This window comes from Coccidioides posadasii, chromosome 2 (assembly GCF_018416015.2).
Source record: "Coccidioides posadasii str. Silveira chromosome 2, complete sequence".
Classification (NCBI taxonomy): Eukaryota; Fungi; Ascomycota; class Eurotiomycetes; order Onygenales; family Onygenaceae; genus Coccidioides; species Coccidioides posadasii.
In genome coordinates this window covers 7,225,208-7,250,962 of record NC_089408.1, presented here as the reverse complement: position 1 = coordinate 7,250,962, position 25,755 = coordinate 7,225,208, and the positions used below count along the sequence as shown (strand labels likewise).

The window sequence follows — 25,755 nt, the reverse complement described above, 5'->3', positions numbered from 1 at the left end:
TGGAAGGCAGACCAGACTGCAGGACTTTTTTTTTTTTCTTTTTTTAAAACTGCGGGATCGAACCCAAAGCGCCATGAAACTCAGCTTCAGAGCGCCAGTGCCGCGAGCCCCCAATAACCATGGGAAACTTAGTGAACCCACGGAGTTATCCACGAGCCTAGTGCTCCGTAAAACCATGGGAGTCGCCCACGCACCCAGTCAAACCATGGGAGTTATCCAGAAGGGCGCCCTCCCCCCCCCGTTTTTCCCGCTGGGCCTGGGGAAACGGAACTCTGGTCGGTCAGGGCTGGTTTTGGTTCACGATTACGCCTGTTCCCCAGTAAGACAGCTTCGATGAGTTACCACGGCTCCGATGGAATTATTTTTATCTCGACGAACACAGAAGAACAGCATGGAATATAAGATGGAGTATGGAGTATTTTCTTTTTCATTCTTTTTCTTCTTTTTCTTCTTCATCTTCTTCCTCTTCTTTTCTTCTTTTCTTCTTTCAATTTATTTCAATTTATTTCAATTTATTTTATTTTCTCTTCTTCTATTTTCTTCTTTGCTTTCTTCTATTTTCTTCTTTCTTTTACTACAGAATCCTCCGTATCAAGGCAGACAGACTAGCGGAGGGTCTGCTCAGCCGCAGATCAGGGGCGGATTCTGCCCCAGATAGGCTGACCCGGCAGAGATGCAGCTGCATTTAAAGTAACTAACTTAAAAAGAGAGAGCGAGAGAGAAAATATACGTCCTTAATTCGTACAGATTTCAGCCCGTCGAAACAGTTTCACCGCATATGTAACGCCCCCTCCACATCTCGGGTCTCTTTTTTCTCGCTTGACGAGCGACGTGGGGAGCGAGGCTGAGTGTGCCGGTCTGGCGGAGAAGGAAAAAAAAAAAAAAGGGAAAAAGGGAAAATATTGCGTGCTTCGTCGAGTCACTTTGGCTAAGCATTGATGCCTCCGCCACGTGCGGTTCGTCGCAAGCGGGCAGCAGGATGATGATGATGATGATGATGATGTACGACGGGGATTCTCTTTGTTTGCCTGAGACATGCCATGAACCCAAGACACCGGAGATGCATCTCCTGTCACGAGTTGACCTGACCTGACTCTGTTTTTCTTGTCTTTTCATTTGAAAATTTTTTATTTTTTATTTTTTTTATTTTCTTTTAATTGGATACCCCTCTCTGCATATTGACACTGTGAAGTAACATAACTGCATAAGCATGACTATATATGCACACAGTCCAGCATGCTTCGGAGGGGTGGGATGAGACGCCGTGACTATTAGCGGATGTTCCATCTGGAGTCGACCGCATAACCAAACCCAATTCGGCATTTCTGACCGCATCTGTCTCGACTCCACCAGTTCAAGAGATTTGTAGAGTACGCCACAGCCGAAAAGAAAAGGAAGAAAGGAAAAGGAATAAAAAGAAGAAGAAGAAGAAGAAGAAGAAGAAGAAGAAGAAGAAGAAGAGGAAAGGAAAGGAATGAAAAGAAGAGAGGAAGAAGAAAGCAAAGACGAATTAAGACCGGTCTTGCTACTACAGGGATGCTGCGGCCGGCTCTTTCCCCTCCGGCATTATGTTATTTGTGTTTTGGTTTGTTGTTGAGCCTCAATTTGCGGGCTGAACCTGCCTAATTATTATATTTTAGCCTGTGGAGATGCACTCTGTAAAAGAGACTCTAACAATTAGTGAACCCGAACCTCCTATAATCGAGCAGTCTCTAAAAGACCGGGACCAACTAAACATGGTAAACTACCTGTTAATGATCAGGATTTGTCCCCATAAATTGCTATTCCAAATTTCTTTTATCTACATATCGTTCTGGGCCCAGAGTAGCACTAGAGGGGGGCTGCTGCTTTTAAATAACCCGGTCAACTGAGGCTGGTTATGCATGAAAAAAAAAACTTCCTTTCTAAACACCACGATTTGTGCTATTTCAAATCTTGAGTGCAAGAACTAGTTAATGGGAGCTCATTGAGAAAAGTTTTGTTGGCTCAGTCAGCATTCTTCCTGCCCTCGAGCGTATTGACATGAACAACAAAGACGGGGTATGTCTGTGTTGTGTATTTGTAGATCAATCTCGGCCCCCCTCTCTTTCGTAAATCGCATCGAGCGCCCCGGTCTGAAGAACATCTTGCACCACGTGGATCACGTCAACGCCGGTGCCACGGCTGAAGATGGTAGCGGAAGATGGAGTCGTGAGGCTGAAGCGTTTCGAGGGCGCCATCCTCGGTTGGCAGATGGAGAACATGGATCATGGTGGATTCTTGACTTGACCAGCTGAAGGACACGTAGGGAGGAAGTTAAATGCTCATGCAGATTATATCGATAGGTGACAAAGTTTACCAGTAACTTAGCCTATCAGATGAAAGCTTGTTTTCAATACTATATATATATCATATCAACATGTCATTCAAGCTTCGTTGAACAGTCTGACAGCTGTATGATACAGCAGTCAAGTTAATAATAAACTAAGTTTTGCTCTCAATGTCACTGACACTCTGGGCAGCTGCCCCACACACTACTGCTCACCATGACAGTACATGATGAGAGCTCTCAAGAACAAGAGCAGCTTTCTCCGGAGACTGCCTCCCTGATGTTTCTCAGGACCGAAACCCATCCCAACTGTTGGACGCCAGTTTTTGCACCCATTCCCTCCCTTCACCATCCTCAAGCTCAGTGCTGATGATTGGTGGGGGGCCATCATGACCGCGCTCGCCCATTCCATACTTGGGGCCCCTGTGTCCCACGTGTCGTTCACATTGCAATCTACCTGAGTGGAGGATGGAGCTGTTGTATGACCTGAAGTCCTCTTTTTTTTTTTTTTTTTTTTTTTCCCTGCGCGGCGAGTGCGATGCTGGACCTGGATGCTGCCATTGATGTTTGAGAGAAATCGCGCAGCGACACGACGATGACAGCAGATGGGGTTTTTTGAGACCGGCCTACCGGATGTCTCACAACAGACTGATTCTGCCCTTTGTGGTCCAATTGAGTACTGATTCTGCCCTTTTGTGGTTCAATTGAGAGTGTGTGGCATCGCCTGGCTAGTTCCATGCTTATTCACAATCCTCACTGATGCCAATCCCTCCTGTCAATGGAAAAAGAAAGTAGGGTCAGTCAGTGGTTGAAGGGTGGATGGATGCTCAACTTCAGCCTCTGACATCAGTGTTCGAAAGTGTTGTGGGGTCAGGCCTTCAACAAATCATTGAGTGACTTGGGCCCCCTGAGGCATGTACGGAGTAACCAGACATTCCATTCTTAGCAGTCGACACACTGAAGAAGAAGTTTATCAGATCCAATGTGTTGTTTGAGAGCTTAATGTTATATAGGTGGCAGTGTGTGTGAATGCGGTAGATGTACTCGGTAACTCCGTACAGCCACCCTACAATGAGTGAGTAGCCAAACCTTAAAATTATTGCCCAACATGAGATTGAGTGCAGGTGCTAATTAACTTGGTGTGGACTTACTCTCTCTCTATCTCTCTCTCTCTCTGTGTGTATATAATGTATCCTCTCTCTGTGTGTTTGTTTCTCGATTTGTCATTATTTCCCTTTTCGGGTGCTGTCGACTGGGTATCGTCGGGACTTGGCGGGGCCGGGATTGGGTTGGGAGGGAAGTTTCTGAGATCCGGTCGACAAAAACCACCTGGTGGGGAAAAGCTGATAGAGAAGAGAGGGTTCACAAATGCAGGTACATACTCTACTTTATACTCTCCCTCTAGTACCTCTACTACGTGACTCTGTGGTGGCCTGACGGCCGTGCCCGGCAATCGTAACATCGGTTCACCCCACCAACTTTTCCCCCGAGTTCTCCAGGCCGCCGGATGGAACGATGGAAATGATGGAAATGGCTGGCCACGGCAAGTCCGCCACTCGGTTCCATGTGTCGCGAAAATCTCCCCCGTCACGCCCTGTATTGTGAAACTTATGCTCCACTCGCCGGCTCGCATTGGCCGTCCGTCTGTGCCCGCCATTGGCTCGCTGCCCGGCGTGACCCGTGCGAAACGTCGTACGGTAATTACTGGACCTTGAGCTTGTCCATTTTTGGAGCCTGACTCGATCCCACACGGCCAATCAGCCGCCGCGTTCGTCGCCACTATGGAAGCTTCATCGCCCCGTCCCTGCTGCTCCACACTCGCTGATTCGTCCATCGCGGCGACGCTTGTCCAGATGAGGCATGGTCGGCTGGATGTCTCAGACAACAAGCCTGGAAATATTACAAGCCAAACCACCCGGCGGTGTCTCTGTGGCTACTGCCCCTTGTTTTTCTTTCACTGCAACAACAATACAGAATTTACAAGACGCCAGAGCAGCAGCAGCAGCGCAAACCCCCAGCCAGGAAGCACTTCTGTTCTCGTCTCGTCTCGTCTTGTCTTGTCTTGTTCTTGTCTTGTTCTTGTTTCTTGTCTGTCTGTCTTGTCTTGTTCTTTTCTGTCTCTCTCTGCGCCTTCGTGCCTGGATTTGCTCCACGATGCCCTCCTGAACCTGTCTCCATCGAGCCTCTCGCTTCTTACCTCACCAATCTACTAGTAACAAACAAAAAAAGAGAAAAAGAAAAAGAAAGAGAAAAAGAAAAGGGGGATAGCGTCTTTGTTTTTCCTTGTTTCTCGTCACTCGCTCAACTCCGCCTCAGAGCCCGCCTTCTTTTCCGCCATCCCCATCCATCTGCACTCTGACTTGGCATCGCGATCGCTTCTTTTTGCACTGTTTCTCTGCCCGTGTTGTCTTTTCGGTGTCCAATCTCTCACTCTTTTCTCTCTCTCTCTCTCACACACACACACACACATACACCGACCCTGCTTTGTGACGCGAGTACGGTTCGAAGGGGGCTGCACTTCTGCTCCCCAACCATCGGGACACCCCCACGACATCATTCTCACCCTACCCAATTACCTCTCTCTCTTTTTCTTTTTCTTTCTTTCTTTTTTTTTTTCTGTTACCATTACTTTTATTCTCGGCTGGCCCTCTTAGTTAGCCATCCAGAGGTGCATCGCATGGCTTCGTAGCCCTAATCTCTTTAGATACTCTCCTGATATCGCCAACAGGACCACACCCCAAAATTCCCTTTTGTTGATATCAGACAGCGTCAGTTCCAACCCTCTCCTCTCATACCTCCCTCTCATACCTCCCTATCATATCTCCCTCTCATACCCCCCCAACATACAATTCACTGTGAGATCCCTTGGGCTCATTGGTTGACCGGGGAACCCTTCACAGTCCGACTTGCGCGGTTGACAACCATGTCGCTCCCACAACGGCCTGGGAGGCATGAACTCTCCCAACAGCCCTCCTTCCGCGATTCCTACCATCGGCGGAGACATGACATCGAGTCGGGCGGATACACCGACAGCCCCGCCAGCCCCTCCTCGCAGTCGCGCCGGAATCAAGGCTACTTCTCCACCGGCTCCCCCTCCCCGTCCTCGCCGCAGGAGTACGACTCAATGTCCTCCCCTCGTGGCCTGAACCGCAAGCGCAGCCTCGTCCGGCCCGAGAGGACCCGCATGAACCGCGACCACCCAAACTACCACTACCGCCAGCACGCCCAGAACATGCCCACCTACCCCTCCACGACCGGGAACGAACCCGTCATGGAGGACCCCATCGAGGCCGAGACCGTCAGCTCCGGCAGCACCGACACGAAGAGCTTGAAACGTGAAAAGGCCAGCAGCGGCGGCGGCGGTATCCCAAGCCTCGACTACAGCCGTGGGCCACACCCTGCCGCCAGATCCTCACGCCCCGCCGGTGGTGCCGGCGGAGGCAAGAATAAGGATGACGTGCGCAGAAAACTGTCGCGGAAGGCGTCCAGGTCCCATAGAGAGGAGGAGAGGAGGCGTCAGAAAGAGCTGGATGCGATCCGGCCGCCCAGCCTTTGGAACGTGTACTGCGCGATGGTCACCTTCTGGTGCCCCGATTTCCTGTTGAAGTGCTTCGGGATGCCCGCCAAGGCGCAGAGGAGGGCCTGGCGTGAGAAGATGGGCCTCATCAGTCTGATCCTCCTGATCTGCGGCTTCGTCGGCTTCCTCACCTTTGGCTTCACCCAGGTCGTCTGCGGCAGCCCAGGCGTACGGCTCAAGGTCAACCACGTCGGTCTCGGCTACCTGATCATCCACGGCAAAGCGTACGACTTGGTCGAATCGAGCCATCCTGCCGCCATCGGCATTCCCGGCGGTTCAAACGTCATCTTCGACCTGCCCGAAAAACACGGTGGCAAGGACGCGAGCTTCCTCTTCCAGAACGTCAACGGCGAGTGCAAGGGGCTCATCACCGCTGTCGAAAATTCCGAGATACCGACGAATTCCGAAAAGGAGATGGGCTGGTATTTCCCTTGCTCATTGTTCAACCAGGATGGTTCGACCAGGCCAAATTTCACCGAGCCCCGATACACCGGATACGCCTGCCACACCACGGGCAAAGCGAGAAGAGCCCTCTACAACCTGAAAAGCGCTGGCGAGGTCTACTTCACCTGGGACGACGTCAAGAACAAGACCCGTAATCTGGTGGTCTACTCTGGCAACGTTCTCGACCTAGATCTCCTGGCGTGGTTCAATACCAGCCAGGTCGTCTACCCGGCACGATTCGATGATCTGCGCACCAACCCGGACCTCAGGGGGGTGGATATCACTCATATGTTCCAGTCGGGCGAGGATAAGAAGATTGCGAGATGTCTATCCGAGATCGTCAAGGTGGGCTCCGTGGACACCGAAACCGTCGGCTGTATCGCGTCCAAGGTCGTCCTGTACATCTCGTTGGTGTTCATCCTCTCCGTTGTTTCGGTCAAGTTCTTCCTCGCACTGGGCTTCCAATGGTTTATCGCAAGGCGGTTTGCAGCTCCCAAGACCGCGATCGATCCACAATCGAAAGAGCGCAAGCGCCAGATCGAAGACTGGAGTGATGATATATATCGCCCTGGCCCACGCTTGAACGATCCCGCCGCGCCAGGAAAGCGTGGAAGCAGCCTGTTCCCCACGACATCCCGCTTCTCCAGCCCCTACGTCATGGGAGCTCAAAAGCAGCGCCCCGTGCCGACGACAATGGCAAGCCAGAACGCAGGCAGCCGCCTCAACGCGCCGTCCGCCATGTACAAAGCCGGTCAAAATTCCAGCCAGGCTACCCTGAGCGCCGAGCCCTTCAATCGTCAGAGCGTCGCCGCCAGTCGGTCCAGTCTCATGGTTCCGGATCCTCGCTACTCTACCATCAGCGACATCGAGGGCCAGGGTCCCGCCGAACTTATCCACGAGGCCGTTGTTCCCCAGCCACCCCCCGAGTGGCAACCGTTTGGCTACCCCTTGGCGCATGCTATCTGTCTGGTCACCGCGTACTCTGAAGGTGAGGAGGGTCTCCGTACAACCTTAGATTCCATCGCCATGACGGACTATCCGAACAGCCACAAGACGATCATCGTTATCTGCGATGGTATGATCAAGGGTAAAGGTGAAAGCTTGACCACTCCGGAGATCTGTCTCGGCATGATGGGCGATTACGCCGTGCTACCGGAAGATGTCCAAGCGTTCTCGTACGTTGCCGTTGCCAGTGGAGCGAAGAGGCACAACATGGCCAAGGTGTACGCCGGATTCTACGATTATGGGGAGAATTCCGTCGTTCCCCGCGAGAAACAGCAGCGCGTTCCGATGATGGTCATCGTGAAATGCGGAACCCCGGACGAGGCGAAGAACAGCAAACCAGGAAACAGAGGTAAACGTGACAGCCAGATCATCCTGATGTCGTTCCTTCAGAAAGTCATGTTTGACGAGCGGATGACCGAGCTCGAGTTCGAAATGTTCAACGGCTTGTGGAAGATCACAGGAATATCGCCGGATTTCTACGAGATCGTTCTGATGGTCGACGCCGACACGAAGGTGTTCCCGGACAGCCTTACGCATATGATTTCTGCGATGGTCAGCGATCCTGAAATTATGGGTCTCTGCGGCGAGACGAAGATTGCAAATAAAGCTCAGAGCTGGGTCACGATGATTCAGGTGTTTGAGTACTTCATCTCCCATCATCTGTCAAAGTCTTTCGAGTCCGTCTTCGGTGGTGTTACCTGTTTGCCCGGGTGTTTCTGTATGTATCGCATAAAGGCCCCCAAGGGCGGACAGAACTACTGGGTGCCAATCCTTGCCAATCCGGACGTGGTAGAGCACTACTCCGAGAACGTTGTCGACACCCTGCACAAAAAGAACCTGTTACTTCTTGGCGAAGATCGATACCTATCCACGCTGATGCTCAAGACTTTCCCCAAGCGCAAGCAGGTCTTCGTTCCGCAGGCCGTGTGCAAAACAACCGTGCCGGACGAGTTCAAGGTCCTTCTCTCTCAGCGTCGTCGGTGGATCAACAGTACCGTTCACAACCTGATGGAACTCATTCTCGTGCGCGACCTCTGCGGTACTTTCTGCTTCAGCATGCAGTTCGTCGTGTTCATGGAGCTCGTCGGCACCCTGGTTCTCCCCGCCGCCATCTCGTTCACTTTCTACGTCGTCATCATCTCCATCATCAAGAAACCCGTGCAGATCATTCCGCTCATCCTTCTCGCGCTCATTCTCGGTCTCCCCGCGGTTCTGATCGTCGTCACGGCGCATCGCCTGTCCTACGTCATGTGGATGTTTATTTACCTGCTGTCTCTGCCGATATGGAACTTTGTCCTGCCCACGTACGCCTACTGGAAATTCGACGACTTCAGCTGGGGTGATACGCGCAAGACGGCGGGGGAGAAGACGAAGAAGGCCGGTATCGAGTATGAGGGAGAGTTCGACAGCAGCAAGATCACGATGAAGCGGTGGCGTGATTTTGAGAAAGGTATTGTATACGCTGTTCCTCCTTTGGTCAGAGGATAACGAATGCTAATCACTTTCTTTTCTTCCCGCTTGCTAGAACGTCGCATAAGAACTGGTGCCGGAGCGTTCTCACAATCAACGACTAATTTTGCGCATTATCCGCATCGTAATTCCGTGTACGAATCCGATTATTAGATTTTCTGGATTTTGGGAAAACGTTGCTGCTTTCTTTCCTTTTTTTTTTGTTTAAATTTTTTGTCCATATACTTCGGTTGCCCTTTTTCTTTTCTTTTCTTTTCTTTTTTTTTTTTGATTATTACCCTGTCTGCCTGTGATAGAAACAAGGCATCATGTTAGGAGTCATGTCATGTTGGCCCAGTCCTTTTCCCCATCCCCCCTTTTTAACCTACCGCTAAGGGAATTTGGAGAGAGAGGCTTTTCTTTGTCACGAAACCATGCCCACTATTAACTACTAGCCACCAGGAGTTATTACTCTGCTATAATTTAATTATGTCCTCTTCCCTCTCCATTTCCTAGTTCTCCTTTCGAGATACTCCCTCTCCCTCTCCTTTTTTTTCTTTTTTTTTCCCCTCCGCTTTGGTGCTGTTCTACCGTATACACTTCTATTGTGTCTCCTTTTTTGCAAAACCACCAGGGTCTAAGTTTTTGGCCACTTTCTCCTCTTTCTTCCTACTTTTCGCTCCCCTCACCCGTTTTTTCTTTTTTCTTTTTATTTTATTTTATTTTATGATGTAAATCCAAGCCGTGCATGTATTTATTGTATAGCCACACACACAGGCGCACAGAGACACACACACACACAGAGAGAGAGACCCTTTTGTTGTGTTTGTTGAAATATTAGGCCCGTGAAGGCTTTGTCTTCTGTGTTGTTTCTCCCGGGAGGGATGTATCTGTTTTCTGTCTTCGATTTATGAGAAAAGCTGGTGATACCAATACGAGTGGATGCAGAGGGGGATATGGGCAACTATGGCTGCGCCCCCGTGTGTGTGTGTGTGTGTGTGTAGATAGAGAAAAGAGATCAATATAAGTAGTTCACCATTTCTCCTGACGCATCCAGTTTTCCACCGTGAATCAATGTTGATTTTATTATGAGGGTTGGAAAGGGGGAACAGGCGGAGGGATCTTCAAATCTGCGAACGGACAGAACAATCTTCTCTTAGCTTTGCGACTACATAGCCAGCTGAGGCGGATGTCGCACACGCTCGGCTTGCTTCGTGAATGGTTAGCTTTACCGTCCTTTTGTTTAAACCTACACCTCCCTACTATGGAACAAACTCGAGAAGACTTTTCTGTAAAGGGAAAACATTAGTATAAAGCACTCATAATAACGGTATGTGTAGGGTATGATAGCCTTAACATATGCCCGTATGTCAATCTCACATCGCAGCCAAGAACTGGAATGGGCGGGCAACATGAGCGGTGCGGCAAGTTCTTCTATCCAAGAAGGATGCAGTTAGCAGGGACATTGAATAGAATGGGGGTTAATGAATGCAACTGATAGTCCAGAATGAAAAGGTATGGTCTCGCTTCCTCGACGGCATTCGTACCCGGCAGCAAACTTTCTCTTCTAAAACACAAATCGGAATCGAGGGACAGAAAAAAAAAAAAAAAAAAAAAAAAAAAAAAAAAAAAGGAATTGTATGTATTTGATAGCGCTCGAGTAGTTAATCCGGGAGCGGGATCGCACAACTATGACCACAGGGATCTTGTCTGGAAGCGAAAGAGGTTCTTTGCACGACTCTCGATCCAGACCAAAGTAACTAGACCCCGTTCGGACAGTTGTCTTGCTCTCGAACTCTCCGATTTGCGTGTAGTTCGTTGATAGCTCGCTGGTTAACTCCCAGATGCTTGGGATGCCCGCCGTTCCGCTAAAACTAGCGACGCCGGTCCGGGTTTGGATATCAGAGCTCGTTTCACCACAAAAAAAACAAAAGAAAGAAAAAAGAAAAAGAAAAAGAAAAAGAAAAAGAAAAAGAAAAGAGGGTCCCGAGAAAATCCCGGTGTCGGGAAATAGCTGTGAATTGCATTTTTTTTTCTTTTTCTTTTCATTTTCTTCGTGGTGTATGACAACACTCCTGTATTGGTTAGTCCACGGAGAGGATTTGCGGACACGAGCGCGTATCTCCCGCTGCCTCACGGAAAGCGCATCAGGTCATAAACGGTTAAAGACTGCTCTTCGTTGGCAAAGAGACCAACCAAGACATCATAGCCAGGTGACACTTAACTAACGAGTCCGGCTTTTGTGGAAAGACGAACCGGAGTTTGTCGAAATGCATTTGCCGAGCCCAAGGATCAGGAGAGCAGCCTACTGTGTACACCAAAGACGGACAGATGGGGAGAGAGAGAGGGAGAAAGAGAGAGATGAGTCTTAAGATGCGAGAGACGAGATGACCCTGATTAGTTAGTTCTAATATCTCTGGGGGAGCAACTCTACTCGTTTTCGAATTGGGGGGGAGTTTGCTTCGCAGCGGGCAGACGAGTGTTTTGTTTCTTCTCTACGAAGTTGACCTATCGCAAATCGATGCCTGGCCTCAGGGGCTTTGGCCGTTTGAGCGACGGCACATTTTTCTTTTTTCCATTTTTTTTTTTTTTTTTTTGGGAGGGAAAGGATTGAGGATGCATGTCGTTTGTACGTACGTACGCACGTACATACCCGTCACGCGGCATGTCTACGTCGATAGTAGGTAGTCAGTGAGGAAGAGAAGCTTGGTTTAAGTTGCCTCACGCTGTCCATCAATACTAGTTCCATAACTACTTGAGGGGGGAAGACATGGGTGCGACGGAAACGGCAAGGCAATGACGGCGGGAGTGGCAGGCAACGAGGGGAGAGAGAGTTTCAACCTCTCAAAGGTGGTCGGACAGAGGCGTCGATGGAGGTCCCGAAGCGGCGAGCTGCGTCGACAGCCGTGTCGCATGCCAGACGCACAGCTGAAGGGCTGCTGCACGTGCGGAATGGTGAAGGGCGACGGCGCTGTCACGACTCGGACCTGGATGGTGGCGGGAGACGAGGCGGGCGGACGAGGGCGCAGATTGGACAGGTCATGTTGTTTGGGTCCTTTGGCTTTTTTGTTTCTCTCTTTTTTTTTTTCTCTTCTCTTTTCTTTTTCTTTTTCTTTTTCTTTTCTTTTTTTTCAATTGAGTACTCTGTACTGTAAAACTAAGTTAGTTTAGTTAAACTATGAGAAGTGAATGAGTTGGTTAAACCGGCGGGAGAGTTGAACCCCTGCATGATTGGCACGCAAGTCGGGCTTCCATTCACACTCTGATACATTCATGCCCGGACGATGCAGCCAACCCAGAGCGCGAAGAGCAGAAGGTTTTTCAGGCCCTTGGATTCTGATCAACAGCGGGCAGGGTTTGTCCTCCGCACAGCAGATCCCTGTCAAAACGTCAAGCGTGTGCTGCTGGCGGCCTTTTCCCCATCGAGCGCAGATAGGCGGCGGCGCCCCGAAAATAACCCCACGGGCGGCGCGTGCTGTCGGCATCCCAGAAGCAGCCAGCTGCACGGTTCAAGTTACGTAGTTCTCTGTCTCTCCGTCTCTCTCCCTCCCTGGCCTGTCTAAATGTCAATCCTGGCCTCACCAGCGGGTTGATGGGACCCCCCCCCCCCCCCCCCCTGTCGAAGAAGCTGTGAAGAAGGCCTGGGGAGCATGTTCTGCAAGAATTCCGCCATCACTCACTCACTCACTGTTGTCGTGCTTCGCGTCCCGTCACCTTTACCAGTAGAGCAATTCCCAGTCCTTTCAGCCCCTCCTCTGTGATTCTTCACAGTTCTTCTCACACATTCTTCCTCTCTCTCTCTCTCTGTCTCTCTCTCTGTCTTCTCTCTCCCACCCCCCTGTTTTTCTCTTTTCCTCTCTTCCTCTCTCTCACCTGAGCCATTTCCGCAGTAACATCCACATTGACTGCTTCTTCCCTGTCAGTCCTTTCTGTTGTTTCACCTCCACAGGCCCCACGCAGACAGTTCTCCAGCGCTCTTGGGTGCCAAATACTCACTCTATCTTCAGAACGCTTCCGGATCCCCTCTTCTCCTACTCCGGACCGCTGCCAGGGCCATCAGGACGTCTGCCCGTAGCCGCCTCCAACCATAACAGACACGTCAACAGGTGAAGCGCTCTTCACACTCCAAAACTAAAAGAAAAAGAAAGTGAAAGAGAAAAACTAAAAAGAAAAAGAAAAGGAAAAAGAAAGTCCTACCCTGCTCTACACTCTTGAGAGGCCAGCAAGGACAAGGACTCTGAAGGAGGTCCTGTCCCCTGTGATCCTGAATTCGCCCTTCCCCGCTGGTGTTTCTTTTCCTTTTTTTTTTTTTTTTTGGTTTCATTCCTCTTCACACCGGCCATTTTCTCCCCCTGTTATTCCCTCCAGGACAATCTCCCAGGACGCCTTCTTGGCCCCACTGCTAGATCGAGTGTCTCTTCCGCTCGGAAGTGCTTGGGTTGCGCTTTTCGTGACACGCTCATCCAGCCCTCCATCTACGTCTGGTGAGCGGGCTGGGCGCGTCCCCAGTTCAGATAAAACCCGTCCTGCAAGACTGCCGGGCCACCGTACCCTCTGAGTTGGTTTTCCCGGATAGGTATGTTCCTCCTCCCGGGGAGCAAACTGTTTGGTGATGTGTTAATGCTTACGTGGTGAATGGGCGGCCAGGACCGACAGGCCGTGCTCGAGATTGGCTGGGTCCAGGGCCCAAGGCACCGCCTCGAATATCTGCTCTCCCCGTTTGGCGAATTTTCTGCTTCAAGCGGCCCTGGCTTTGTTTTTCTCCTCGGGAGGATAACCTGACCTGCCGACTACATCGATAGAACGTCGCCAAAAGGTCAGATCTCACGATCCCGGAGCGGGGACTGCCGAAAAGCAAACCCGCCCTTTGGCCGTTGGTCCCTGTTCGCTGTGCCTATCCGGCCCACGTCTCGCATCGATCAGTTACATTACGGGATGCAAACCTGAGCGAGTCGAGCGGCAGAGAAAAGAAAAGATGGTCGACCACAACGAGAGCGCTCTCGCCCGCGCTGCCAGCAACAACCTCGCCGCCGTCGCCGAGTCGCCTGCGCCCGAGACAGCGCCACGTGACGCCAGCAAGGTTGCCGACGGCGTGCCGAGCCCGCCGGCGCACGATCACCACCACCACCACCACAGCAGCAGCAGCAGCGGCAGCGAAGCCTGCGACCCGGACGGCACCAGCAACGCGAACTCGGCGCACGACGGCAGCCCAGAAGTCGACATCTCGGATTTCAGCAGCGACGCCAGCAGCACCCAGAGCCTCGACGACTACCCGGGTCTGACCCTGGGAGCCGAGTACGGTTCGAGCAATGACCTTTTATCCTTCCCCGAACAAGATGGTCAGCCGTTCGGCGAACTCGTCGAAGATCTCAGCCACTTCTACTACGCACCAACCATGGACTTCGTCTCCGATTTCGCCGACGGGCTGTCGTCCACCGCTTCCAACAATTCCTACCTCGACCCCGACGACCAGGACATGAACATACACGATCCCTTTTCTTTCGCGACAGCTGCCCCTTCTGACCCCACCACGCCTTCTTACGTGGCGCCGCCCGACTTCGGTGACGGCCTGCAGTACGATGATATGGCTCTTGACAATGACGACGACCACGACGACCACGGCGACAACGACGGATACGCGTTCGCAGATCAGGGCTTCGGCGACGAGGTCAGTGATGGCTTACACAGCGCTCACCTCCGCTTTATCAGAGACGATGGCAGCCTGATCGAACGTTCCGACCTCTTTGGCTTTGCGCACGATAGACTCCCCTCAGCCATGTTCTTCGGAGCCGTCAACGACCCGAACGATTCTTGCGACGACCGGGATACCGACAAATTCTACGCCTCCGACGACGAGGTTTCTATGGGGGACGCCGCCATGGATTCGGAACCACCTGGGCGAGGCAGATCGACGGACACTCGCATACACCACGACGGAGCGATCGCCGAAGATCATCGGGTTGACCACGAGGCGAGCGCGCATCCTGTACCCCTCGGTACGCCCCACCTACCCTCGTTCGATGCCGTCTACGCCCAACACAACGATGGTGAAGTTGATGGAGACTTCAATAATCAAGGTGGGCTATCAATGCATACCGAAAGTATGAAAGCCTCTTTCCTAAACTCTTCTGCTGCCGTGTCTTCCCGCACAATTGTACAAGCGCCAAGCCCTAGAAACATTCGACTCGCCGATGACCGCCTATTCAACATGGAAGGCATCTCGCTGCATGTGCAGAAACTAGGCTTTAGTTTTGCAAACCGATTTTCTACCTTGGTTGGGACAAGAATCTCGCAGATTCTTGTCGCTGCTAAGCGCCACCTGGACAAAGGCTTTATACCCGGTGTTTTACATACTGATATCTTTGTCAACCAGCCGATAATCTCCTTTCTGTCTGGGTCGAGGGTTCTATATGCGTCCCCGCATAGCCCTGCCCGGTACAGAAAGCTTGTGCTGGCTCTTGTTTCATGCGAATCTTCCAGATTGGACACCGCTCTGAGTGGAAGTGTACCCTTCATTCTCCCGCAGGCCCCAGCCCTGCCGCGATGCCCTCCTGAAGAACAGTGCCCTTCGCAATGCGAAACAGCAAAAAACAGCACTGGAGCGTCCTCGTCTTCTACGGGGCCGGCACGTCCTCTTCTGACAGAAGAGCAGTATTATGACCTTCATCAACCTTCGGAGTACTCCATTTATTATATCCAGCCCGCCTTGATTTTGCAAACATTCGCAGATCAGGAACACATTGCTAGTTCATTGCTCGCAGCACTCCTTGCACCCCCAGAAGGCGATATCTACATTGATGCTAATGGAAATCAATATCCAGCGTTCGAGCGGAACCTTACCGTCGATCAGTTCATAAGACAATGGTTCGTGCGATCCTGCGTTCCTCGATACCATCTACGCGCGTTCAAAGAGCCCTTCGTTCCTATCTCGCCCGAAGCCGCAAATGTTCTAGATTGGGAACGCCCCGCGAAGATCTCACGGCCCGATTCATCAAGATTATACGATATTCAAGGAATCCCGTGGTCCACGACGTTGAAGGTGAAGAGATCAGATGCTCGAGCTCTGAGGGATAGGTTGTACACTTCGTATCACAACCTGAAATACACACCACATGGCGTGAGGATCTACACCTCTCCTTTTTAATTTTGTAAAATTGCTTTCGAGGATTGACCGTCTATTTTAGTATCACAGACTGTTGCCAGAGAAGGAAGATTATTTCCGGCCAAAGACGATGTACACCAAATATAGAGCTTCCATGGCGCATTTCCAACTTCGGAACCTTATGTCCGTGACGGCATCGAACACCATACAGTATGCGTCTCACTCAAAAGTGTATTCTATAACTCCGTTTTACGGCGAGCAAAATTGCCTGATGAATCTCGCGGGCCCCGTTCCTTCCGCAACGTTCTTTGATTCTGTTAAGATATCGACGATGAGGGCGAAGCACGGGGTCACTGTCGTCGGCGGCTTCTCAGGCGAGTACGCTGTTAGAGGCGAAATCAATGACTTTGCGGTCATGGACGGCCGCGTTACCAGAGACCCCAACGGGATAACTAACCACATTGATATCATTAAACACCGGACGAGCAACAGCCCTCGAACCGTGATATCATCCAATGACGACCGCATCCGGATTCTCGACTGCGAGACGAATAGATTCGTGTCCATGCACAAGTTTGCTCGCGCGATCAACTGCACCGATACCTCGCCAGACGGTCGCCTGCGTGTGATTATTGGCGACGCGCCGGATGCTTGGATCATCGACAGTGAGACGGGCAAACCAGTCCAGACCCTGATCGGCCATCGAGACTACGGGTTCGCATGCGCGTGGTCGCCGGATATGCTACACATCGCAACCAGCAACCAGGACAAGACCGTCAACATCTGGGATGCGCGCATGTGGCGAACTCTGCAGGTCATCGACTCCGACGTTGCTGGATATCGGTCTCTCCGCTTCTCACCCGTCGGCGGTGGGCCACGCACCCTGCTCATGTGTGAACCCGCGGATCGCATCGCCATCGTCAACGCGCAGACCTACCAGACGCGTCAAGTCCACGATTTCTTCGGCGAGATAGGCGGAGCGGATTACTCCCCGGACGGCAGTCGGATCTGGGTTGCCAACATGGACACCAAGTTCGGCGGATTCATGGAATTCGACCGTCGCGAGTGGGGGCAGGAGTTCGGAATCGGACACACGCGACGGCGACGCATCGAGGCTCAGGGTGATTTTTATTCTCCCGACCTGCCAAACGAATGGCTGCCCGAGGCGCGGCTCGATGATGACCCGCGGTGCGTTCTGGGTTCAGGAGAGCGCAAGATACGGTTTCAAAAGCTGTTCAACGATACACAGTATGAGATGCTTGATCCTCTCTTGGGATAGGGGGAGAGCATTTGATCCCAGTTTAAATAGGAGAGAAGTGACTTTGGGGAAAAAAAGAGACGATTTGGTGATCCTTATTTGGGAACATCTTTGTTTGAGTAATTTTGTGACAACAGTCAAGAAGGCTTTTGCGTTTCCTGCTTGGTTTCTCTCACCCCCCCTTTTTTTCCCCTTTTTTTCCCCTTTTTTCTTCCTTATTTTTTTTTTTTTTTTTTAAATCTTGCATCCTTTGGGGAGTTTGCTTTCAATTTTATTTTCTTTACCTTTTTCCTTTGGGCACAACATCCATGGAAAATGAAATTGGCGTTTGGAGTATGCTGAGCTGTAAAGCAGCCCAAAAAGTCCTCTTCTCAACTTCTATGCGTCTGTTCCACAATCTGCGATTTTAGCCTCCGCTGTTTTTAGTTAAGCGGTAACCTGACAGCTTTCGTCGCATGTTGGAGAGAAGATGCTTGATTCTCAGCCATTTTTTGATTTATTGTGAAAATGGCCTGGACTTGGAGACTCTTGTGTTGGGGTTGGAACTGCACTGCCCTCCTTGAATTTTCTTTTTTTTTTTTTCTTTTTTGTTTCTCTTCATGATTTTGAGTCTGGCAAAGTCGGTCTTTGTTTTTGTGTGTTCTTACATATTTCTTGAGCCTGCTGACTTGTTGTTTTCTGTCTGCTGTCTTGTTTTGCATTTGCTCTTCTCTCTTTTTTCTTCTCCGAATCGATGTACGACCGCTTGTCAGTTTTTTTTTCCTGTTTTATATCTCTATGGCATTGCCTTTGCTTTGTTGCATTTCTAGCGCTGCTTGGCGGGTTATGGTTGACGGACGGAGGACTCTCTACGCATTCGGTCGGTTGGAGGGAGCATTTAAGTCGGTGACATGCAGTCGAGTCTGAACAGGATCCACAGTGTCAACTTTGGCGAGATAGCAATGGGATTTGAGGGACATGAGCTGCTCGTCTCCGCTCTCATTCCGCTCCTTGGACGGGCGGACAGACGGACAGATAGCTGCTGCGTGTTATAGTACTATTTCTTTTCAATGCTTCTTCCTGTTTTTAACAGCTTTTTCAATTCATCTTGGAGTTTGGCGCAGAAGGAAAAAAAAAAAAAAAAGGGCGAATCACGATCACTGTGGGAACATGTTAGATTAACTAGATGTTAGAATACCGGAGGGCAAATGCAGTTCCTGTCGGAGTATATATATCTCTCTCTCTCTCTGTCTCTCTCTGGCGTTGACCGTGCAGCAGCGGGTTTTTCGGCTGCCCCTCGCTATGACGCAGCTTGGCGATGATGAATGCCCCTCGGTCGCCCCCGCTCCTCAGCTGCAGCCACAACTCACGGCGTCCGCCGATGCTCCATATAAAGCGTCAACGCCAGAGGTAAAAGAACCGGCATCGCTCCATCATCCAGATCACCCGCATCTCACCAGTGAACCCCATTCCACCCCACCAGCTACACAGTTAGCACAGAAACCAAATGTCCAACTACTCCCGTCCACCCAACCCCGCCGAGTACGGTGGCGGCGGCTCTAGCGGTGCAAACTACTACGATCCCCGCGCAGACTTCTCCTCCCAGTCCCAGCCATACCAGCAGCAATCGCAGTACCAGGGCGGGTCCGGCGGCTACAACTACGACCCTGCCTTCAGCAACGCCGTCAAGCAGGCCAAATACCACAACTCCGGGCGCGAGGACGACGACGAGGATGACGAGGAGTCCGGATTCTTCAAGAAAGCTCTAAGCTTCATCAGCGAGCACAAGGATCGGTTTGGCCAGGAGGATATTGACGAGCAGCAGGTGGTGGGTGCTCATCAGGCGCTGTATGGTGGAGGACAGCAGCAGCAGCAGCAGCAGCAGCAGGCTGAGAGGAAGCATGATGCGGATTTCTTGGGCAATGGCGCAGCGCTGCAGGCGTTGAAGATGTTTACCAGCGGCGAAGGACAGCAGTCGCAGAGCGGTGGTCATGATCAGAATAAGTTGATTGGGCTGGCGATGGCTCAGGCTGGAAAGCTGTGGGATCAGCAGAATCAGCAGGGGAACGTGGTATGAGTTTGATGGTTCTCTTTGGAGTTCCTTCTTTTTCTCCTTTTTTTTTTTTTTTTTTTTTCTGGAGGGAAGTGATTAATTGATTAATTGGGGATAGAGGGGCTAACTACGTGGTGTGTTTTCTAGGCTACCGATAAGCAGTCCGTCATCAACTCAGCCGCCAAAATGGCGCTGAAGATGTACCTGAAGAACCAAGCTGGTGGCGGAGGAGGCGCCCTTGGAGGCCTTGGAGGACTGGGAGGCCTGGCCAGCGGCGTCAGCGGCGGCGGACAGTCAGGCGGTTCTGGACTGCTCGGCTTGGCGAAGAAGTTCCTCTGAAGCGAGGGAGCTACAGCTATTTTTCTTCTGCTCTGTGTTTTTTTACGTATCGAACATATGTGATGTCTGACGTTTGAATTCATGAATTTCTGAAATATCATGGGAATGACCAACCATGGAGCGATCCTGTCCTCCTTCTCTCTTCTTGGGCACGATCCTCACTTTTTCAGGGGAGAATGTAGCTTTTGTCTGAAAAGGCTGTGGTTGCTCTTGTCATGGGCATAATCCATCGGCAGCTAAGCTCCATGTGCCTTCCTGAATACCCTGGATTCGCAGAGAGGATATGAACGCCATGAGAACAGTGTGTTTGACATACCCTGCTGCAGCCAAGCTGGACACCACGCTGCCATGGCTACTGTGAGAAATAACTACCCATTGCCGCGACAACGCAGTGAACCCTAGCTGCCCCTATCCTCCTTTTTCCAACTGAGAGAAGGCATCTTCCCTGGAATACTCTACGGAAGGCCAACGAAAGAAGCTGCAACCATGAAGGACCTGGTTTGAACTGCCATGGTTACAAGCTACTTCCACCCGGATTGCAGCTGTCATGTTGTGGCCTCTCAATCAATGTTGCTACCGCAGGGGTTCCTCTGAGAGCAATATTCTCCTTTTCCTCCAACAATATCCATATCCACATAACCAGGAAAGCGTCGTTTTTCTGTTTTTTTTCCCGTTATACTAAGGCGCCAGTCAAGAGATTAAGCAATGGAGTTCGACCACTCCCTTGACCGGGAGCGGGAGGATCTGGTAGAGGAATGGACGAAACTCCTGAACACCTGCAGAACCAACATTCGCTCGTTGGCTGATGAGCACAGGGGCGAGCCAGGATGTCTCCTTATCTCACAGCACTGGGGGTCCAACAACGTCGGCGTCCGTCTGCACTGGGAGGACGGCCGCGAGGACTGGCTCATCCGCTTCTGTATCCCGACAAGGTGCAACCTGTCCGAAGGGAAGGTCGTGGCCGAAGTCGATACGCTGAAGCTGCTCGCGGAGAAGACCGAGATCCCGGTTCCGAAGGTCATCGCGTACGGGCGTGCGTCGGAGAATCCGACGGGGTTGGGCGCGTTTATAATCATGACCTGGTTAGAAGGGACGAGGATGTCGGACTTGATAGGGAAACGGGTGCCCGTGGGGGAAGATATGTACGAGACCATCCTAGATCCTAATGTCGACAAACAGCTCCTTCGAAAGCTCTACGACGAGATTGCAGAAGTCATTCTTCAGCTATGGGCGGTAAACTTTGATAGAATCGGTACCGTAAGCTGGGACATGGACACGGAGGAATTTGATACCCTTACGCCGGCTTTTACGACATGCATCAATGACATGATGGTATATGGCAGGGTCCTCGCAGATGATCTCTACACTGATTCTTTCAAGTCGGCGCTCGATTTCTTCTCAAACACAGCAGGCCAATACGTCACCCATCTTATGCGGCAGCGGAACGCTGTTTATAATTCTCGGGACTGCCGCGAGAAATATGTCTGCCGCACTCTCTTCCATTCTACGGTTCCGTACTTCACCTACGACATAGATATCAACGGGCCATTCAAGCTATTTTGCGACGGTTTTCACCCCCGCAACATCTTCGTCGACCCAGAAACCCTCAAAATCACCGGGATAATCGACTGGGAGTTCTCATACGCGGCTCCTCCCCAGTTTCTAGGAAGCGCTCCGGAATGGCTGCTGCTGAAGAACCCCTGCGACTGGGCCGACGACCACGGGCTATCTTCATTTCTAAAAACCTACCTCCCCAAGCTCGACCTATTCATCGAATCCATCGAGAAGCTAGAGCGCCAGCGGAACATGCCCGTTGGAAACCGCGAATCCCTCTCTACGCGCATGCGCGCCTCGATGGATGAGCAGACGTTCTGGTTCAACATCGCCATACGCAACCCCTTCAGCCTTGACTCCATCTACTGGACCGTGCTGGATAACTATGTCTTCGGATCGTCGTCGAAGACGGAGAGGGTCGCGCGGACAGCGAGCCAGGGAGGTCTGTACGAAGGCCTGGAGAGCGTTGTGGAGCTTAAGATAATGCAGCTCGAGGCTTACAATGAGGACCTTGGCCTTGAACCCGTCGGATACGAGGAGCGACAAGAGGATGAGAAGGAGGACTTCTGGTTGGAGTCTTCTGCGCGTTCCGGGAGCGCGCTGCTACCTGACATTCCAGAGTTGGGAAAGGTGGTGCTGGCGTTGGTTGCAGTGACTGCAGCTTTTATGCTGCATCGGCGGTTGGCGCTGGTATGGAAATGAAATAATGAACTACGGGGTGGAGATTTGGGGAGTGAGCAGGTTGATATCATAGACTTCTTTTACATCTCATACCGACAGCGCGGAAAAAAAAAGAAAAAGAGACAGAATGGAGCATAATATGTAAGACAGACACTAGAAGGACATAGGCCGAATTCTATGGAAGGCGGGGGGAGGGAATTCAACACCGGGAGAGCTGGCCGCAGGCTCGTGTGCTGCGGATATTTTATGATGGTCAAATTATCCAGTGGGAGGGAACGGGTTCTTATTTACTTTAGTTCGTAAAAGTTCCAGGGATGTACATTCACACATGGAGGTGGAAAAAGCAAGGGAGAGGAAAAAGGAATTTCTAGAAAGTTTTTGAAAAAAAAAAAAAAAAAAAAAAAAAAAATACTCCTGGAGAGGCAAGACCAGAAAGTCTGTTTGTTCTTGTCTGACAAGACAAGAAAGCCGGGAATATGTTGGTTTTTTCTTCTTTTTCTTCCCATCACTTATTCTCCTCTCTCCCAATCAGACCATGGTATACTTTGGAAAAGGAAAAAAAAAGTAGAACATTTACAACTCCGCTTATTCCGATGTTAATCCCCACGCAGGAAAAAAAAAAAAAAAGAAAAAAAGGGAACGCAAGGCGGAAAAGGGAATCAAAAGGAGACAAAGACATTCACAATTACTCTGATCGAATTAGACGCTTCAGCCGAAAACGTTAATGCAGCCCCAGTTTTGCTCGACACCGAGTGGGCCGGGTTCCTTCCAGCGGTCATCACGGAAGGAGAAGAAGACAGAGTCGCTGCCAACAGCCTTGACGATGGATTTGATGGCGGTAACCTGCTCTGACTGACCAGAGATGGCCTTTCCGTTGTTACCACCACCGTTGGGCCAGCCAGTCTCGAGGTTGATGACCTTCTTGTTGCAGAGGCCGTGGAGGATGTCCATTTGGCCCTTGACGAATTTACCAGCATCAGCGGGGGAGACATCGGAGTTGAAGAACGGGTGGATGTTGGCGCCGAGAATGTCGATGACACCGCAAAGCTTGGAAGCATTGGCCTGCCAGATGTTGAGGGGCTCAGTGGTGGTGACTGGGCCGTTGTAGCCAGCCTTCTTGAAGGTGGCCTTGCAGGAACCGATGAAAGAAGCAAGGGAGGAGGCATCAGCGTGGCCCTGGAAGATGGCTTCGTTGCCGACGACGACGAGGTCAACTATGTTCCACTGGCCCCACTCGACGATATCGGTGACCTGCTTCTGGGCGCCCTCGATGCCGGTGTTGGAGATGAAGACACCGATGATCATTCTGAGACCGTACTCCTTGCAAGCGTTGCCGATGTTCTTGAGGCCGTCACAGTCAGAGGAGTAGACGCGGACGGTCTTGAAACCCTTTTGCTTGATGATGGCAATGTCAGCCTTGACGTCACCGGCACCCTTGCACTGGCCGTCGTCGGTGTAAGGAGAGTAGGTCATGCCCCATTTCTCACCACCACCGATCTGAGGTGTCTTTGGCGGCTCAGGCTTGTCCTGCTTTGGTGGTGTTGGCTGCTCGGTCTTGGGTGGTTCAGCCTTGGGTGGCTCAACATCGGGGATCTCAACCTTGGGAGGGTCGACCTTGGGGGGTTCGATGCCGGTTGGGGTGGGGCAGACATAGACATAGTCGGTCTCGGTGACGGTGACGGTGGCTCCAGGCTGGGTGTAAGTTCCAGAAGTGATGATGGCCGGAGTTGGGTACACGATGACAGTGCTCTTGGAGACGGAGGTGGTAGAGGGGGCGATGGTGTAGGTTCCCTCAGTTGGGCAGACATAGGTGGTCTTCTCGATGACGCTGGTGAAGGTGCTTCCCTCGGGCTTGACGGTGGCGATCGGCACGGTGAGAGTGGTTGGCGAGTTAACAACGGTGGTGACGCCTCCATAGGTGTGTTCGCCTGGCGAGAGACCGGTGGTCGTGGCGGCGCAGACGGTGGTCTCCTTGGTCACGATGATGGTGGTTGGCTCAACGGTGTAGGTGCCAGGGGTTGGGTAGACGGTGACAATGGGAGTTGGGAGCGCCTCGGTGGGAGTCTGGACTGCCTCGGTAGGAGTGACGGACACGGTCACGGTGGTGTAGCTGGTGGAGCGGATGGTGGTGGTCTTCTCAGTGACGGGTTCCGGAACCACTATTGTCTCATGTTAGTCGGAACACATCCAGAATGGCGCTTGTTGTTGTTTCTGGTTGTTTTCTTTTTGGCATTGTTTCCGAAAACATGCTCAAAACAGAATGTTTTACAAACAACTTACAGGTTGGCTCTCCGGTCATGGTGATGGTCCTGACGGTGCAGCCGCAGGTCTGAGGGTTGCGGCGGTGGAGGACGGCATGGCCATGGCGATGGTGACGGGCTCCGCCAGCCAAGGCAGAGCCCACGAGACCCGCCGCAGCGGTCAACAAAGCAACGCCCTTCATCTCTCCTCTCGAGAGCTATCCAAGCACGCGCGACGAACTAGATAACTCGACAGCAAATTGGGTACAATAAGGGCCCTTCTTGGGGGGGAGGGGAGGGTAGATGATCTTCCGTAAACAATTGGGATGGTGGTGAAAACCGTCCTAGCAAAGAATGCCCGCTGAAAGAGTGAAGCGGTGGTCAGTGATAACAGACTGAGAGAATGGAAGGGAGGGGATGGAAGATGGGGATCGTGAGCCCTGGGGAGAGGGGAGGATGAAGAAGAAGAAGAAGAAGAAGAAGAAGAGAGCGAAGAGGGAAGAAGAGAAAGAGAAAGAAGAGAAGGGGGCAAAGGGGGCTGTTTGCTTTGGGTTAGTGCAGCGGAACGGGAAGAGAACAGACGGCGTGACGGTCACAGTACCAGGAACACCCCGCCGGCACCCGCGCTGATTGGGCTGTGGCGGGCGCCGCACTGCTGCTCTGGGTTAGGCGGTAACCAGCGGGCGTTTCTGTGACATTAGTTACATACATACAGACATACAGACATACAATCCTGACTGGAGCCAGCTGGTTTTTGTTGCTTTTGCGCCCCCCGGAAGGATTTCTCCTGGAAACGTTGGGCGGCCCGTCAATCAAGTCTCCATCCAACCGACTCGCAGTCCGAGATGCAAAAAAAGTTGCAGGTGATGAAACAGATAGATACATTTCATATTTTTTTTTTTTTTTATTTTCTTTCAATTTTTTTTTTTTATTCTTTATTATTTTTCTCTCTTTATTTTTCTATTATTGTGTGTTTACTCTCTCTCTCTCTGGATCTCGTTGTAATTAATTTTTGTCAGCTGTCAGCACCGGGCGACAACCAGCCCAGGAACCGGCCAATCAAACGCCCCTGCCGCACCTCAATCTTACGGGCTGCCCCACTCCCAGCTCGCCGTGTTTCAGGGGTGGGCGTGTACCGGTACCGTATCCCTGCCAGGCACAACCCGCCCAATACCGCCTGCTTACCGGGGCCTGAAACATCCTGGCTTGACTTCGATTGGAACGATGTGGGGAGAGAGAGAGATACACATCGATGGAGTATACTCTGCATGCAGGAACTGACTTGAGTGACTTCGAGAGGTGTTGTGAGAAATACTCCGCTGCATTGTCTGCTTCTTCGACTCGGCTCTCCCTCTGGTCTTGGCTTGCGGTACTTTCCGCACCCAAGTACCGCTATCCAGACTGCCTCCGCCACGCTGCACCAACCGCAAGCCCAACCGCTCCTTATTTTCATATTTTATTTTAATTTTTTTTTTCTTGATTTCCCCCTTCCCCTGCATTGCACGTTACTGGACATATATTTGGGACAACCAAACTTGCTTCAGCGGAAAAATTCTTTTTCATGCGTCATTTCCCACTGACCACCAATCAACTCGTTGGGAACCCGTAGTCTGTCCTGGCGCCGAGATAGTGAACTGCCCTGAGGATTTTGACGGTGACCATGTCATCTCACACAAAAAAAACACTTCCCAGGATGACCTCCACGTTTTAAAATAGTAATGGAAATGGAAGGATATCACCCAGTTTCGAACTCTGTCACTTTGCCG

At 51.4% G+C, this 25,755-nt stretch overlaps 6 protein-coding genes across 6 annotated transcripts; 4 read left to right on the top strand and 2 right to left on the bottom strand.

Moving 5' to 3' along the window:
* Positions 1-750: 750 nt before the first annotated feature.
* D8B26_004782 (uncharacterized protein) lies at positions 751-1,116 on the bottom strand (the record flags this gene model as incomplete). Its single annotated transcript, XM_066124594.1, has 1 exon — positions 751-1,116. The coding sequence occupies one exon, from the start codon at positions 1,114-1,116 to the stop codon at positions 751-753; it is 366 nt and encodes a 121-aa protein (XP_065980675.1).
* A 3,329-nt stretch (positions 1,117-4,445) lies between these two features.
* On the top strand, positions 4,446-8,957 carry CHS3 (Chitin synthase, class 3; the record flags this gene model as incomplete). The annotated part of the gene is made up of 3 exons (XM_003070535.2): positions 4,446-5,076; positions 5,209-8,784; positions 8,860-8,957. The coding sequence occupies exons 2-3, from the start codon at positions 5,232-5,234 to the stop codon at positions 8,955-8,957; spliced, it is 3,651 nt and encodes a 1,216-aa protein (XP_003070581.2). The 5' UTR covers positions 4,446-5,076; positions 5,209-5,231.
* Positions 8,958-13,758: 4,801 nt separating this feature from the next.
* Positions 13,759-17,164, top strand: D8B26_004780 (uncharacterized protein; the record flags this gene model as incomplete). Its single annotated transcript, XM_066124593.1, has 3 exons — positions 13,759-14,884; positions 15,605-15,900; positions 15,968-17,164. 3 exons carry the CDS (start codon positions 13,759-13,761, stop codon positions 17,162-17,164), a joined length of 2,619 nt encoding a protein of 872 aa, XP_065980674.1.
* Positions 17,165-18,419: 1,255 nt separating this feature from the next.
* Positions 18,420-19,625, top strand: D8B26_004779 (uncharacterized protein). Its single transcript, XM_003070533.2, has 2 exons — positions 18,420-19,193; positions 19,323-19,625. Exons 1-2 carry the CDS (start codon positions 18,630-18,632, stop codon positions 19,512-19,514), a joined length of 756 nt encoding a protein of 251 aa, XP_003070579.2. The 5' UTR covers positions 18,420-18,629; the 3' UTR covers positions 19,515-19,625.
* A 383-nt stretch (positions 19,626-20,008) lies between these two features.
* D8B26_004778 (uncharacterized protein) lies at positions 20,009-21,770 on the top strand (the record flags this gene model as incomplete). Its single annotated transcript, XM_003070532.2, has 1 exon — positions 20,009-21,770. Exon 1 carries the CDS (start codon positions 20,220-20,222, stop codon positions 21,768-21,770), a length of 1,551 nt encoding a protein of 516 aa, XP_003070578.2. The 5' UTR covers positions 20,009-20,219.
* Positions 21,484-24,706, bottom strand: D8B26_004777 (uncharacterized protein). Its single transcript, XM_003070531.2, has 2 exons — positions 24,030-24,706; positions 21,484-23,908 (listed from the first exon to the last, which is right to left on the bottom strand). Exons 1-2 carry the CDS (start codon positions 24,190-24,192, stop codon positions 22,458-22,460), a joined length of 1,614 nt encoding a protein of 537 aa, XP_003070577.2. The 5' UTR covers positions 24,193-24,706; the 3' UTR covers positions 21,484-22,457.
* Between the last annotated feature and the right edge of the window lie 1,049 nt (positions 24,707-25,755).